Below are 18099 nucleotides of genomic sequence, written 5' to 3'. Positions count from 1 at the left end.
CACATAAATTATTGAGGCTCTTTGAACTTGTGCGCATTTTATCAGGAATTTGGAATTTTCTTAACAAAAGGATAGGAGTAATATAACTCTGTTTTATGAATAATCTTCTGGTGGCAGTGTGGAAGTAGATTTTAGGAGGAAGAAGGCTATAGCCAGGTTCAGTTATAAAGGCCATTTGGTGATCCACTTAAGAAATGAAATGTGAACTGTTATCAACTGAATTGAGACAAAGGAACAAATTCAAGAGATGGCTCTGAATTGACTTTAAGAAGTTTACTTCTCATTTACTGTTTCTATAATCAGTGATTGAAGAAAAGGGATATAGCTTCAGATATATGCCTTAAATAACTATTTTTTGGGGAATGGCACTATTATTAGACAAAGATGAGGAGTGGACTTGGAGGAAGAAAGGAATTTGGTTATTATAGTCTGTGTAGTTTACTTCTAGAGGGCTTATTCTCCCACTTTCCTATTTTACTGATGTGTCTGGTCTTCAATAAATAGGAAGAAAGTTCATTGTGCCTCTTAGCTTTTTTTTTTTCCATTGCATAAAATACATATTTAGAAATTTGCTGTGCAGTTTCTTGGAGAGTGAATGACAGTAGTTTTCTAGTTGTATCCTTACACATAAAAATCGGTGAAACTAAGATAAGACTTGTGAGAAAAGAAACAGGGCAGACTGAATATAAATCCACACCTGACATTCTAACTCCACTTCTAAGGATGCACAGATCATACTTGGAAGATAAGAGGAGTATTCTTCCTCTTATATACTTACCTGGACACCCACCTTCCAGACTACCAGTTGACTAGTGAGTGGTATATTCTAGCTCATTGGTTGAGATGCTTTTCCAGCATATACCAAAAGTATGTTGCTGCTAGTACTGTATGTAGCTCAGCTGCATTCTTTCTAGGGTGTGTGTTCTTTCTAGGTGTCTTTGTGTTTTGTTTGTTTTTTCTTTTTTGCGGTGCTAGGGATAAAACCCAGGGCCTCATGCATGCAAGGCAAGCACTCTGCCACCGAGTCACTTGCCCAGCCCTCTCCATGTCTTTTTTTTTTTTAATATTTATTTTTTGTAATTGTAGTTGGACACAGTGACTATATTTGGTGCTGAGGATCAAACCCAGGGCCTTGCAGGTGTGAGGCTAGTGCTCTACCGCTGAGCCATAATCTCAGCCCCTCCATGTCTTTCTTAAATGTTTTCTTTGTTTCTTTCTGATTTTAAAAAATATTCAAATGAGAGTCTGTTTTTACTTTAACATGTATGAAAGTTTTGTTTTCAGATATATTATAAAAAAGTATTCTTATATTTAATAAACCATATTTTTAAAGAATTTACCAGAAAATAAATGTGTGACCACTCTGACTTTTTAAGTAAAAAATAATAAGAACTACTGTATAATATAGCATTTTGACAGAATAACTTAACTGTTCAGAAACTTATCTCTGATCTATAGTATGTTCATTGTACAAGTAACTTTGATTTTCCTTCCTCAGTTGCTTCATCTATAAAATAGGCACAACAAACAGAGCTATGCTAGGATTGTTTAAAAATTAAATGAGGGCTAGAAGTGTAGCACTGTTATAGAGCACATCCTTAGCATGCACAAGGCCCTGGGTTCAATTCCCAGTGCTGCCCCCACCCAAAGTTAATACATAAAAAGCACTTAAAAACAATAAGTGTATATATAAGTGATAGTATTTATTACTGTCATCCTCATCCTCACCAATCATCTAAAATATAAAGATTAGACAACTTAAAATTAATATTTTTATTAAACATCAAAATACTTTATAGGAAAATAAGTTATTTTGTGGTGTTAAAACAATTATTTAAAAAAAATTTTAAAGAGAGTTCCTAATTTAATATGAATAGATTTTTTATATCAAAGATAAAGGCCTTTTCTGAAAATTAGTATCTATATGTATTTAGCTTGTAAATTTAACCCATCTGTCAAGGATGACAATCTTGAAAAATATTTCTGTCACATACTTATATAACAGGAAAACAATAATAAAACATCAATAGTGATACTTTTTGAAGCTATGTATTTATTCATATACACATATATAAGACTCTAGCAAAAATAGAATTTTTAAAAGAAATTCAATGTTTTTTCCTAACTTTATTATTAGTTATATCTTGTTTAGAAAAAATATTTTATAGGAAATATAGTTCATAAAGTGAAATGCTAATGTATTAATGGTAATTATCAATGATGAGATTTGTGGACTCTTTTTGGGTTTTTTTGGTACTAGGGATTGAACCCAGGGGCACTTAACCACTAAACTACATCCTCAGTCCTTTTTATATTTTAAGACAGAGTCTAACTAAGTTAGACTTACAGCCTTGCTAAATTGCTAAAGCTGGCCTTGAATTTGGAGATCTCCTTCCTCAGTCTCCTGAGCCACTGGGATTACAGACTGTGCCACCACATCTGGATTTTTTTTAATTAATTAATTATAATTAGGTATATATGACAGCAGAATGCATTTTGATTCATTGTACACAATTACAGCACAACTTTTCATTTCTCTGTACACAATGTAGCAGCTTTTTTGTTTTGAGATGGAGGTCTCACTATCTTGCACAGGCTGGACCTCTTGGGCTCAGACGATTCTTCTGCCTTATCCTCCCAAGTAGCTGAAACTATGTGTGTATGCTACTGTGCCCAATGTGGAGATTTTAAATTTTAAAAGTAATTTTAAGTTTTGTTTTAATTTTAGGGCTGGGATTGTGGCTCAGTGGTCTGGCACATGTGAGGCACTGGGTTCGATCCTCAATACCATATAAAAATAAATGAATAAAATAAAGGTATTGTGTCTGTGTACAACTAAAAATTTTTTTTAATTTTGGTTTTAATTTTAAATCTAAGGATAAATATAAACTAACGATGCATGTCAGAGTAATCATAGAATGTAGGCCTATTCAAGGAAAACTCTATTTTTTGAAACACTGGTAAAAATTTGATACATTGGAATAAGATTAATAGGTTACGGCTAAGGATTTATCAGGAAGGAATGCTGATAGCAGGGAAAAACAGATCTTTAACCTGATTGAGTTAATGATTTATTTTGAGAAATTTTGATAATAAAATTTAGGTCAGATTATGGATGTAGATGGTCCTAATAACAGTTAATTTATTTAGGACTTCCAAAATGCCAGGAAGCACCATTGTATAATTATCCTTCTGCACAAATATTTCTAAATTTTCATACAAGACCTATGAGGTATCTTCCCCCCACCCCCACCACAATACCTTTATTTTATTTGTTTATTTTTACATCAGATTATGGATGTAGATGGTCCTAATAACAGTTAAATTTATTTAGGATTTCCAAAATGTCAGGAAGCACCATTGTATAATTATCCTTCTGCACAAATATTTCTAAATTTTCATACAAGACCTATGAGGTATCTTCCCCCCACCCCCACCACAATACCTTTATTTTATTTGTTTATTTTTATGTGATGCCAGGGATTGAACCCAGTGCCTCATGCTTGCTAGGCGAGCACTCCACCACTGAGCCACAACCCTGGCCCTGAGGTATCTTTATTATCACATTTTGTAGTAAAGAAATTGAAGCACCGAATATTTAAGTAATTTTTTCAAAATGATATGTGTTATATGGAGGAAAGTAAACCAATTTTGAAAGTCCAGGAGAAGTACTTAATGTTCTAAACTAAAGACTGATAATAATAAAAGAGTTATTTTAGGATATCTCAGACAAAAATGTTCAGGATGAATGGATATTATTGAAACCGTTTTGGAAAACGGTTTCAATAATAAAGCACCTAAATGATCAAAACCTGGGCTAGGATTGTGACTGAAGTGGAAATGAATCTTACACTTTGACAACAGTTATTTTGTTTTAGGGATTGGATGAGGGATAGGATTCAAGAAGTAGCCAAGTTTCTGGTTTGGTATATTTGGTTGTCAACATTTATTAAAAATACTGGAAATTATAGACTGGAATTGTGGCTTATCCGCAGAGTGCTCACCTAACACATGTGAGGCACTGGGTTCGATTCCCAGCACCACATTAAAAAAATATATAAATAAATAAAGGTATCATGTCCATCTACAACTGAAAAATATTTATTTTTTTAAAAACTCTGGAAATTAGGAGATAGGTATTCTTAGTGCAGTGTGGTGTAGTATGAAAATATGGCAAAAAGTAATTTTCTTGCTTTTGAATATTTTGTATTTGATGTGATGGTTGTGTATCTAAGCTTGGAACACGGTATGAAATTAGGTTAAGTGATGCAAATTTGAGATACAAAGCATATTCTCATGTGAGTTTTTCTTAAGAGATACTGAAAAGATAAATATATTAAGTAAGTTTAAATTGCTAATGATGCTGGGCACTTTTATTATTCTGAAAACAGTCCATCTGAGTTTTATGATATGTACACACACAAGACTTCTCCAAAATCTTTCCCTGTTGTTAGCTAGCAGGAATTTTTATCATTTTAAGGGCAGAGTGGTATATACCAAACATTTATATATAAATGTTTATATATAAATATATAGCTTTTATCTTTGTTCCTCCTTTAATTTATATCAGTGGTTCTCAAACTTTACTATGTGGGTTCTATAAATAAAACCATGTATCTTGTAAGTTATGAAGGATTTCAGATTAATTTTGACCACTTTGTGATGTTCTTATGTTCTTTTTATTTATCTGAGTTATTTGCTTCTGTTCTGCCTTCATCCTTTCAGAAGTCATTTTACTCAATAAAAATAATCTAGAATTCTTAAAACTGAAGCATAATTTAAATAATACAGATAGTGAAAAAAATTATTTTAGATTAGACATGGTTTCTTTTCATATGTTCAAAAACATTGTAAAAAATTATTCTGTAATTTTCCTTTTTCTTGTTCTCATTGAGTGACCTAATAGACCCTTTTAATGATATACAGATCTTGGAACAAAGTTTTTTATGTCATCTCTCAACATGGACACTATAAATATTTCACATACTAATAAAGCTAACACTCAAAATATGTCTGGTTTTGAATTCAGGCTTGAATGGAAATGACTTTGTTCTCACTCATTAAATGTGAAAATCATTAATGTTACCATTATATAATGTATACACATACATATAATGTACCATACATGTAATCATACGTGTAATGTATGGGCAGCATAAGCATTTTGAAACTACTACATAATATATTACTAGTTAGCTACTTGTATAGTAGCAGGATGTGAACTGCAAACTTCAAAGCATTGATTCAAAGTGTTGGAAGGTGAGAGAGGACCTCTATTCACTTATTTCTTTCACGTGCGCGTGCACACACACACACACACACACACACACACACACTTCTAAAGGCAGAGCTGGTGTTTAAAATTTTTCCCCAGGGTATTTCACAAATCCGGCTGTACCTTGTAAATCCCCAAATTAAAGTTTACTGTTTTGCACAGTTGGGAGTTTAGCAATATTAGGTGATTTATTGAAGTTTTAACTGGGTTTTAAATCTTTTAATAGTTATCCCTTTTTCTGTTTACCTGGAATCCAAACATAAAATATATATCACCATAGAAATCTCAAGACTGAATTAATTTGAAAAGAAATAAAATTTTTTATTTCAAAGTTGAATTATTATAGATGTCAGTATTTGCTAATAATTCTTCCTACATAAAAACTTTAGATATGAAGCATACACTCCAGACCATGATATGGTTAGCACAACTTGATAAATGCCATGTTTACTTGTTTATGTTTTTTTGGAGGCTAAGGATTAAACTCATGGCTTTGCTGCCACTGAACCATACCCCTACCTCTATTCAAAACTATCAGCATATAATGAGCAACATTGCCCAGAACTTTGTGCCTAGCGTTTAATTGGGCTCCGTACAATGTGTTAAGACAGGATGTAGTTGGGCACAAGCCTGAATTCAAAACCAGACATATTTTGAGCGTTAGCCTTATTAGTATGTGAAATATTTACAGTTGTCCAAGTTGAGATATGACATAAAAAACTTTATTCCAAGATCTGTATATCATTAAAAGGGTCAATTAGGACACTCAAGTGAACACAGTAAAACTCTGTGCAAACAAATAGAGTGTGTTATTTATGTATGTGTATATGTATGAATTATTTCTTTGTTTTATCACCCACTCTGCCTTTAGAAGTGTGTGTGTGTATGCGCAAGTGCACGCCTGTGCGCACACACACAGGAAATAAATGAATAGAGGTGCTCTCTCACCCTCCAACACTTTGAATCAATGCTTTGAAGTTTGCAGTTCACACTCTAATCACATGTTCATAGAACCTCTAAAATGCCTTCCTAAATCTCTAACCTTGGTGAAATGGTTTGGGAAAATGCATGTCTGGGCTATTAAATTTAGTTTTTTTCCTAGCATTATTTTAGAATCCACAAAATAACTAAAAAGATATATGTGGTAATTTAATACATCTGTTTCTTTCTGGAATCCTGTATTATTTCTGTAGAATGAAATGGACTATAAAATGCAGTCCATTGACTGTATTTGACTTAAAATTATTGGATGTTGATAAAATTAATCTTATATAGAGAAATTAATTTAATGAATGACCGTATAAATACACATACATCTGGGTATGTCATCAGCTTCTATTTTCTGAAATATATGTCAGGAGTAAAGGAAATAATAGCTTTTATTAAATAAAAGCAGCCATATGTTTGTTTTCTTCCTTAGTGCTTAAAATGTGAATGGTTGTATTTACATGTAATTTACTTTTATGTGTGTATGGTGTCAACTAAATGTGTGGTAAATAGTCCCCATTTCTTTTAGTGCCTCTGAAAAAAATCAGTGTTGCATGATATCTCTTTGTGGTATCAGGTGGGGATACTTGTAAATAAATCTATGTACATAACATGTCTTGTGGATTTTGCATGCTGTACTAATCTCTGTTAAATCTATCCCCTCTTTATTCAGAGCATGCTGTCAAGGTCCTTTAATTCCAATTTTACTGCTGTAAGCAGTTCTCACTATGGCAGCTCTAGGGATCTGCATGGCAGCCAAGGTAGTCTTGCCTTGAGTATTGCAGACGGAAGAGGTTCTGGTGGGCACATTTTTCGAGTGAGTACCTACAGTAGACCAGTACTTGTAGCATGTAGAAGAGAAATAAAAAGTTTTAAATGTTTTAATGTTTCTAGGAAAGTAAAAAGCTTAATGTGGGTTAGAAGTCTTGATATCCTCTGAGTTCTTCCATGGCTTGGTTCTAAAACTTTCCAAAGTTGTTTTGGTCTTTATCTCTTCAGTATTTTTGGTTATGTACTGATGATGTAGTCTGCTCTTGATTATTTTTATAAAAGGAATAATTTTAACTCCTGTAATTAAGAATTGGCTACTAAGTATATGCACAAAGTTAACTCATAAAATGATTAAATGTGAAGCTGGAGAATATATAAGTTCCATTGAAAAGGCAAAATCCAAATCCTTTATCACCCATTGTAGTCCTTAGTAGTGAAAAAGAAAGTTTATTATTAAAGTTAGGTATAAGACATAAAAATGGAAGAGAAAGAGAAGGACAAGACAACTCTCATGACTCAGTATTAAGTGGGGTCTCTGAATAAATGTTTCCTTCTATCCAGAAAAGTTTTTCTTCACTTACTTAGCCTATTCCCATAGTTTTGTTTTCATGTTAACCCTGCTTACTTCTGTGTTTTTCACTTTTTCTTGAGCGTTCCCTGTGTATACTCTCCTCACTTAAACATATCTGTGACTTTGCTTTATCGTGTTCTAGAGTAGGAGCAGTTTCCTGGACTCATTTTGCTGGAGCTACACTTGACCTAGTCTTATCCTGTCCTCTGTCATCTGCCATCATTTGATTTCAATACTCTTAAGATGGTAGCAGTCTTTTTGAAATTTCCTAATTTGAAAGGGTGAGAGAAGAGTGATCACTGTTGAGATCTTATTCCAACAGAGTCCAGATGGTAAAAACCAGTGACTTTCATTAACTCAAGGGTATACTTTGCTATTCATAGTCATCTGAAACATTATTCTTTTCACATTCTTTCACAATAACATTTTGTGCTTATTTTTCTTATTTTTAGAACCTTCAAATCTGTTGAATTTACTTTTTCATTCATGATATGCTTGTCATTATAAAGAGTAGATAAGCATAGTACATTCAGACTTCAGTTTAAACTTTATGCTTTTAGCTAAATTGGTTATTATATATTATAAAAGAACGTCACAAGAAGGGAGAAGGAAAATGAAGTATGCACCGTGTAAGTACACAAAATTAGATCAGACCACATCCAAAAATGCTAAGCCATGGTTTGAACTAGCAACTAACTGCATGTGATAGATTTGTGGCAGAAATAATTTTAAGACTAAATTTTAGTCTTAATTTTATGTTTTCTGTAGTAAAGCATAATGAAGCAGATTTCAGATTATTTTTCAACATAATATAGTTAGTTTACATTTCTATGTTGCTAGGAATATACTATTTTGAAATTAACAATAGTGTGGTTTATCACAATCTTTTTTGTTTTCTAAAATATATCTTGTGTTTAGAATTAATTTAAATATAGATGTCTTGTTTTTCAACATGTGTATAATAAGAAATAGTCAAGATATTGTCATTTTAGTCTAGTTTTCTCTAAAAATTATCTCAAGTAAACTATAATATGAACATTATTTTGGCATATGAAGATAAGAACTAGTTGATTAATTTTTAAAGCATTTCTCAAAATCAGTACTTTTAAAATATTGCCATGAATATGTGGTAGTATTAAGATAATCAGGTTTTATCAGACTAAGTTTATTGATTCTGCTTATTATGATAATTTAGAGAAAAAATCCTCTGTGGTTCTGTGCTGTTAAAAGAACAATAGTTAACTTTTTTTTTTTTTTACCATTTCTTTAGTGCTCAGTATATTTTAGTTGCTCATAAAATTGAGACTACTTTCATTAATAACTAAATTTAACTGCATTTGGTGGTGCATGCCTGTAATCCCAGTGACTTGGAAGTCTGAGGCAGGAGGATTATAAGTTTGAGGCTAGCCTGGACAATTTAGTGAGATCCTGTCTCAAAATAATAACAAAATAATAAAAAGGGGTGCTGGGGATGTGGCTCAGTGGTAGAGTGCTTTCCTAGCATCTGGGATGCATTGGGTTTGATTCTCAGCACTGCATATAAATAAATTTTTTTAGAAAAGATCCATTAACAACTAAAAAATATTTAAAAAATAAAAAAATAGAGGCTGAGGCTATGGCTTAGCGGCAAAGTACTTGCCTAGCATGTGTGAGGCACTGGATTCCATCCTTAGCACCACATAAAAATAAACAAATAAAGGCATGCCGCCCATATAAATTTTTTTATAACTACAAAAAATAATTTTTAAATAAATAAATAAAATTAAAAGGACTGGGGATGTAACTTAGTGGTAGCGTAGGTTCCATTCCCAGTACTACCAATCAATCACTTGATGGATGGATGGATGGATAGGTAGCTCAGATGGTTAAAAGCTAGGTATTACTGTAAATAAAACTAAAAGGAAAAAGATCATATAGAATTTGTCTTTCACATGTATGTCTTCTAAAGAAAGATTACCAATATATATCATACAATATTTTCATACATAATAAGAACAAACATCTTGCCATGTGCCTTTGGAAGAAGCTGAAGGTACTAATTGATGGCAGTGATGATTGTGATATTTGATTTGGCTCTTCATCTTTCTGTTCTCTAGCAGTATTTTTTCCTGTTATCAAGTGTCATCATCATTTTGGTTTTACATCTCAAAGGTTATTATTTGTTTGCTTTTTATTTCCCCCTCATTTGAAGCTTCCCCAGACATCCAATCCAGGAGATCCTTGCCAGGATGACACATTCATTTCAGGACTGCAGAACTACTCATCAGCTACACTTAGTCACAAAGATGTTCTTCCAGACAGCTTGATGAAAGTAGGTGCTTAGGAAATAAATGAAGTAGAATCTGTGAGCTTACTGTGTTTTGCAGCTTTTGAACTAGAAATCTCATACATATATACCTGAAAATACTTTCATAAGGGCTTTCCCACCTAAACTAGTAAGTATTAATTTAAAATAATTTATAAATACAAGATAGAGCTTGACTATCTGCTATTTCTGTTTATTCCATGATTTTTCCACACTGAAGAATCACTTTATTGTTGCAATTTGATTTTTATAGTATGCATTTTAACTTTTTAATCAGATTTTTGACATTTCTGATAGTAAACCTATTTGGAGAGTGGAACATGAACTTGTCTTAAATTCTTCGTTTTAGGATCTTAGTAACTGTTACTAAAACATTTTAAAATTCTTCAAATGTAATTATAAATGACCTTGAAAGACTTGTATATAGAGATGATGGTTGTATTCTTAGTATTTCTATAGCAAAAAAAAAAAAGTGCCACTCATTTAGAGAGATTATTTTGCCTAATGATAATTCTTTTCCATTTCTCTCTCAGCTGTTCTTTCTCATTTTTTAAACTTGCCTCTAATATAATAAGATATAATTATGAAGCATTATTATAGAAAACTTTTATGTTACTTTTGAGAGAGGAACCCAGCTATCTAATATTAAGTTCATATATTTTTTAATCCCATTTTCTTTTAATTGAGTGCTATCTTCCAGGGTTTTTTGTTTTGTTTTTTGAATATATACTTTGTGGTTTAGGTTACTAATTTGTTTTCTGCTCTTTAAATCTCCTGGACCATGATACATTTTTTGTGTATATTTAACATTGATGTAAACGAGACCAAATATCTAGGTGTCAGGGAGTCTTTAAGAGCAGGTCAGGAGTAGCGGTTATAGCTCACTGGTAGAGTGCTTGCCTAGCATGTATGAGTCTCTGGGTTCAAACCATAGTGCACCCCACCCCCCAAGAAAAGCACATAGGAATAAAATGGCATGCATAAATATAGAGAAAAGCAAGGGCTATGTACAGAATTGTGCAAATAAAGCCATAGCACAACCAGTTAATTACTCCTAGTCAGCTTAGTTGCTTTAAATCTGTAGAGATCAAGTAATAAACAACCAAAAAAAAAAAAAAAAAAAGACCAGGAATAACATAACATCTCTTTTTCCTTTTGGACTCCTCACCAGTGTAAGGTTTGCCACAGAGTTACATCATCCTGTGCCCTGTCATTAAAACCAGCATTTTACTAGACTTCAGAATTAATTAAATACTCAAATAAAATGGAGTATAATAGTGAAAAAAAAGTATTCTTTTTAAGTATAATTTCTTCATCAAAAACAAGTTCATAATCAGAATAATGTGAAATACTTAAACCTCGTGCTAAACTGTTCTCCAAACCTTTCACTTTTAGATAATTTTAGGGAAATGGGGCGTGACTATCTCCCACAAAAATTTCTGGTTATTTCCTTGTGAACAAGGTTACCTTTCTATTAACCAACAAGGAAGTTTTAAGTGATTGAGTAGCTTAAACATTTACTCTGTTTCTACACAATTTTTTTTTATGCAAACGTAAGAATGTAACAGCTTATTTTCCAGCTAGATTCCTCACACTAACAGAATAAGCTAGCTTAAGTGACATTTTCACAAAGGTAATTTTAAGTCCAAAATTCAGGTTTAGCCTCTAAAAAATGTAGTCCTTTAATAGCAAACAGCTAATCTCAACTTTTTTGTTTAGCTTATGAAAATCAAAGTTGAATATCAATGTTTAATTTTTGGGTTAGTCTATGGAATTAATATTAAGAGTTATAAAATTGCCACCTTCATACATATACACACACTGTGTATGAAAGGAATAAGTCAGTTTTCTATACATGAATGGAATAAATCAATTTTCTACCATGTGGATACCTATAATTAGTTAATCCTGGAAGAAAAGGAGTAAAGGTAGAAAAATACAGTAAATTAGGAAAAAATTATAACCCAGAATTGGTTACTTTTTTTCCAGAAGAAAAACATCAGCAAATGCACCTTTTGTATGTGTGCTCTGTTTTAGTATGGGAAATGAATACCTTTCAAATAGACTTACTTAAATTTTAAAATTTCAGTAAACTATTTACCTAGCATTGGGTTACTATAGAAAGGAGATATATTTATATCTAACAAAAAAGCAAATAATTTAATACATAGATATGATACTTTAATTTCAAAGCTTAAAAGAGTAATTCACAATCAGGAAGCACTCAAGCAAATTTAGAACTAAGACATTAATAGCTTTTTTCTTTTAAGGTTTAAAATTGATGGAAATAGTAAATGAAATGGAATTGTGATTTAGAATGTTAAAATTCTAGTCCTTTTATAATGCTCCATGAAAAAAAAATCAAAATATTTGTTCAAGACATTATTATTGGTCATTTTAAGATACTTCATGTTTTTCTTAGATGCCTTTGAGTAATGGACAGATGGGCCAGCCTCTCAGGCCTCAGGCAAATTATAGTCAAATACATCACCCCCCTCAGGCATCTGTGGCAAGGCATCCCTCTAGAGAACAACTAATTGATTACTTGATGCTGAAAGTGGCCCACCAGCCTCCATATACACAACCCCATTGTTCTCCTAGACAAGGCCATGAACTGGCAAAACAAGAGGTAAGAATAATCAAGACTGTTTGAAATATGAGACTAAGCTTTTCACGTATTCTTAGAGATTATTTTTTAATTATTAGCAGTAAATTCATATAACAGTTTTTACCATTTTGCTTAAAATTTGAGTTTTCAAAACTGGTTGATGGTACTCCAATAATTAGACCTTTTCCAGGAATATAAATAGTAGAACATTAAACTGAAATGGCATGTTGTTCTGTGACAGTCTTCATTTGACCATATCTCCATACTACTTTGAGTGTTTTTAATCTTAGAAAAGTTATGGGCCATATATTCTTGTCTTGGTAGCTTATTGATAAGATGATCAATAATATTAAAAACTTAGATGTAGATCAGATGCTTTATTTTGGTTGAATCTCTGGCAAAAAGGAGTGTTCTATAGCAAAAATTTAATTTTTGCTTTTTTTTTTTTACAGCTAGGTTATAAAAGCTATTGTCAATTGATAAGATTTTTAAAATGCCACTCCTTTGGAGCATATAAACAAATTCAGGAAATGAAAAGTTAATAACCTAAAATCATCAATGGTTCTTTTAGGTATCTTATGATACAATGCATTAGGCGGAGATACTGTACTATATAATTTCACAAGTGAAAACTGATAATATACATGTTCTGTTTTTATGCACTGTATCATTAAAATTAATTGATTCCACTTTTCATAAACAGTAAAATTAGGAGCTATGCTTTATAATCCCACTGTGCCTTTAATAACTCACTAACTCATTAACATAATAGTCTATGTTTTAGTTTCACTTCATCTGCCAAAATATTTATTTTTGATGAATTCTTATATATATATTTTTGCTCCAGCTTAATTTACCAATATTTAAATGTGGTGTTATGAATTTTTCAGAATTAGTAATGTTTTATTTTCATATTAAATCAGATGCGTGTGAGGGTTGAAAAGGATCCAGAACTTGGATTTAGCATATCAGGAGGTGTTGGGGGTAGAGGAAACCCATTCAGACCTGATGATGATGTAAGTTTTATATAGCCTTGAACACCCATAGTATTTCTTTTATTAATGCAGTACCTCTTATATGTAAATCTAATTGATGTTTATGTAAATCTAGATAGATAACTCTTGTATTATACTTTTTTCAGATTGTTCAACTTTCTGTTTTGATTTTTATGTTTGGTTTTTGTCTTTGTGGTACTGGGGATGGAATGCCAGGAATATGTACCACTGAGCTACTTTTTTAAAAATTTGGATACAGGGTCTCACTGAGTTGCCCAGGTTGACCTTGAATCTATGATCCTCTTGTCTTAGCCTCCCAAGGAGCTGGGATTATAGCTGTGTATCATCATGCTCAGCTGTTGTGTAATTTGTTCAATTCAAATTAATTTTTGAAGATAAAAGCCAAAAATTTTGAATATTCTTGATATTGTCAGGTGATTTTTAATTTTTCACAAATCTGTGGAAGTAATTTTATAACATTAACAGAATTACTAGAGGCAGTAATAACTTGTGGTTTTCATAGTACTACTCAGAGAAATCAGAGCAAAAATTTATATCATGATTCAAATATGTGCATAGTGTGGAAAAAGAATTATTTCTTGTTACTTTGTTATTTATGCATATAGTTTTTAGTTAAAATAATTCTCTTTTTTGTTGTTGCTGCTAAAGGGTATATTTGTAACAAGGGTACAGCCTGAAGGACCAGCATCAAAATTACTGCAACCAGGTGATAAAATAATTCAGGTAATAAACTTTCTTATTTCTTTCATTTTACAACATACTCAAATGTTTTCATAATTTAAAATATTTCCACTTTATACCTTGAAAATCATGCTTATCTGTTTGCTATATCATAGTATTTTAAGTTCCAGGATGTTAATTTTTACTAATTTTGTTTATCAGAGTACCACTTCTTTTTTTAAAAAAATATTTTTTAGACGGTGATAGACATTTATTTATATGTGGTGCTGAGAATAGAACCCGTGCCTCACACATGCTAGGTAAGAATTCTACCACTAAGACACAACTCCAGCCCCCCAAAATACCACTTCTTGGAAGTACGCTGTACATCATATCAAAATGAAGAGGAAAATTTGAGAAACCATTTTATTTTCCCACATCCCTCCTTTTCTGTGTTTCTTCAGCAACTATTTTACCTAAACACATGTATAGTGCACTCTAGGAGGAAAACAAACCTCAGAGACAGTACAACTCTCCTTCCTATCTCTGCCTTCACTGTTGTCAGTTCAGGTGACAATGAGAAATAACTCTCAAAGCAAAAAATGATAATAGAGATATTAGAGTTGAGTAGCTGAAAGTATAGATTGGAGCCAGACTGCTTGAGTTTGAATCCTGACCCCAACACTTAAAAAAAATAATAATCAAAAAATATTTTTAAATTAATTTTTACATCATTTCAGGCCTAGAGAAAATCTTCAAAAATGGTGTAACAAACATCTGTATATACTTTATTAGGTCACTAGTTGCTAATGTATTGCCACATTATCTTTAGTATTCATTCTTTCTGTGCCTCCCCCCCCCCTCTCTCCACACACACACACACACACACACACACAGACATTTATTTTTCCAAATTATTTGGAGAATCTGTGGTTTCAGAATTTCTTCATTAGTGGAGATTGAACCCAGAGCTTTGCCTCTCTCTGATCTATATACATCCCCAGCCCTGTGGTTTTAGTTTGTGACTACAGAAGTTACTTTTTCTATCCATGTCTGGATTTTCTGTTCTCTAGAATAAGATTCTTTGAGTGTTATTATAAGAATCAGAATTTCATTCTTATTAAGTCCTTCTGAGTATCTGGTACCGAGTTAAGTGTTAGACTTCATTATAAAGTGTGGTGGGCTTGGTCTGATCTAAGGCAATAGGAAGAGTAGACTTTGTCCTCTGCTACCTTTGGAGTTTGGTCTCCTCAAGTGCATATCAGCACATACACAACATCCTATCTGACATTGTCTTAGATAAGTGGTTCCTGATACTAGGTTGTTAAATCAGAATTGTCTGAAAACTTGAACAAAATATAGGTTTCTGGGCACCATCTTCAGAGATTTATTTCCCATACCTGTGGGGCAGTCCCATTAGTCTATATGTTGTTTTAAATTGCCAAAGTGATTCTTTTTTTTCTGCCAGGTTTACAAAGTACTTGGAAGAAATACAAGTTCAAAAATACAAATACATTACTATGAAAAGTTTTTCCTAAAAGAATTTTTTTCTCTTTGTTCTTTGTAGGCTAATGGCTACAGTTTTATCAATATTGAACATGGACAAGCAGTGTCCTTGCTAAAAACTTTCCAGAATACAGTAGAACTCATCATTGTACGAGAAGTTTCCTCATAAGCACTGTGGACAAAACAAAATGGGGGGAAGGATGACAAGATTTATTGGAAGATACTTGCAGGGGAGATTAATATTTTGACTATTTTTATATATAAAGAAGAACTCAATTATGTTCAAATTTGTACATTAATGAAATAATGGAGCTTGTGGTTAGAGGGAAAGAACCACTGTACAGAATATAAAGGAGACTGTTGAATTCATACCATATAAAATTTGTTGTTAGGTTTTTAAACATAGCAATCAGGCTACAGAAACAAGCTTATGTTGTTTTTGTATAGATTGTAGGTTTATTTTTGGATTTCATACCCATGACTGAACTGTGTACAAGGCAATAGTTAGCCTTGATTGTAGCCCAGAGACAGATGGCAGAGCTATCTATCTCAGCTTTTATGCCCTTATTTTTATTCAACTGGTATTAATGTTTTTCTGCTGAAACTACTTTTTTTGATGTGGGCAAGAGATTTGAAGTGTTGGCTTTTGCTATGTGCATATTGAGTTGAAGAATGAGTAGGTGAAGGTGGTGCTGATGGGTTCACTTTCCAAGGCCAGATTAAAACAGTTATTTCATATAAAAATCTGGAAGCGAAGAATGAAGAAAAAAACTCTGTTAATGTGTTTTTATTAATAGAATAATGCAATAAAATATGTAATGTCTTTTTAAAGAAGTGAAAAGACAATAATTGCATTTTATGAGCTCTACAAGATCTGTTCTTGTCATAGCCATTAACTATACATTTGCTACGGTGATTGAATTTTTAATTTTTTAGTCACAGGAAATTTTTAACTCTACTATAGATGCATGTCCATGCATTTTCTGTGCTATGGAAATCCCATTTTATTTTTTTGCAAATGGTGGTACTTGCAGTCTGTTTTATAATTAGTACTCCATTTTAATCTAATTTATAATTGTTATTTTAAGCAGCAAATGAAACTAAAATGGCCAGTTTTAAAATTGTGTTGCCTGTAACACTACAAAATATAAGACAGTTTAGGAAAGCCTCTTGATTTTTGTTTGGCCTTGCATTGCCTTGGTAAAGTAAAAGGAAACATGGAGTACGCATGGAGCTAGGAAACCAAAGCAAGTTTGTGAAACTGGCACAGTGATAGAGAATTGCTGTGGAGAGTTGTAGAGCAAAGGGATGGGTCCTTGAGGCCTACCAGTGTGTAAAGGTGTTCAAATAAAGGGCTGTTCCTACAGGTAACATTAAATGTGAACTCAACGCTTCAGAGTCTTTAAAGGGTTTCTAAGTGCATCAGTGTAATAGTGTTTTACCACCAACTGCCTTCGTTCCTAGTTACTGTAACACGTATTTGATCATAGAGGTTTATTAATTTTTGTTTATTGAAACCATTAATTTTTTGTTCTATGTAATCAAATAAAATTTGAATAACATGCAGTGGTAAGAATTAATGCATGGTTATTTGGACCAGAAAAAAGTGCCATAGAAGACCAATAACTGTTTTTCGTTGAGGCTAGTCTCAAACCTTTTATTAAGCAATATTCGGTTTCTTGCAGTCATTTTTAATGTCAAAGAAATGTAATTTGGGAATTTTTAATGTATTATGCTTTTTTTCTTCAACCTTGATTTAATGAAGACTTATAGAACTAGGTAAAACACCAACCTACATTATTTTTGCAAAAGTGAGTTGAACTCATCTTCCATTCTTTCTAGTCAAGTAGGCAGCACTTTTAAAAATATGTGACTCAAATATTGCACTTCTTTCAAGATGTTATCAATTGATTATTGTACTGTATAGTTTTAATAATTTTATTGAAACCCTTTAACAACTCTTTGTAAATTTTAACTCATTTTAGTTGATTTTCAGTACTCTTTACATAGGAATTGATTTTTATGGATATAGTAGAAGAAATGTGCTGTATTTTGATAAAATTCACTTGTATGTGTGTTGTAATCTCTAAAAAAAGAATGACAAATGGCTTCTTTAAGACAAGTCTCGGTGTTCCCTTTATTCTTAGTTGATTTAAAAATACTAATTTTGGCATTGTAAAATAGTCATGTTCTCCTTTTATTGACTTCAAATTTACACAGTCACTCTTCATTTTAAATCAGGAATGCATAAGATAGGTAAAATTGCAAAATTGCAAACTACTTTCCCTTGAACCAATTATATAAAACTGCAATATTGGAAAAGGAATTTAGCCTCATATGACAATTGGTTTTTCAGTTTATGAGAAGTTTAAGTTTATTATCTGCATATTGAAATATTTC

General features: G+C 32.1%; 1 protein-coding gene across 7 annotated transcripts in view; it reads left to right on the top strand.

Annotated features, from left to right (window-relative positions):
- Positions 1-17821, top strand: part of Erbin (erbb2 interacting protein) — a 137971-nt gene extending 120150 nt beyond the window's left edge. The window contains exons 22-27 of one of the 7 annotated variants that reach the window (XM_005319553.5): positions 6936-7079; positions 9796-9915; positions 12332-12538; positions 13441-13533; positions 14182-14256; positions 15761-17821. In XM_005319553.5, coding sequence (XP_005319610.1) covers positions 6936-7079; positions 9796-9915; positions 12332-12538; positions 13441-13533; positions 14182-14256; positions 15761-15868 — 747 coding nt within the window. In that variant the 3' untranslated portion in view covers positions 15869-17821. The remainder of the gene's footprint in view (positions 1-6935; positions 7080-9795; positions 9916-12331; positions 12539-13440; positions 13534-14181; positions 14257-15760) is intronic. The other 6 variants (XM_078015799.1, XM_078015795.1, XM_021722480.3 and 3 more) reach the window with 6 other exon arrangements.
- Positions 17822-18099: the final 278 nt, after the last annotated feature.

Source organism: Ictidomys tridecemlineatus, chromosome 1 (genome assembly GCF_052094955.1).
Source record: "Ictidomys tridecemlineatus isolate mIctTri1 chromosome 1, mIctTri1.hap1, whole genome shotgun sequence".
In the NCBI taxonomy this organism is placed as follows: domain Eukaryota; kingdom Metazoa; phylum Chordata; class Mammalia; order Rodentia; family Sciuridae; genus Ictidomys; species Ictidomys tridecemlineatus.
Note: the sequence above shows the minus strand (reverse complement) of the source record. Positions and strands in the feature narration are given on the sequence as shown.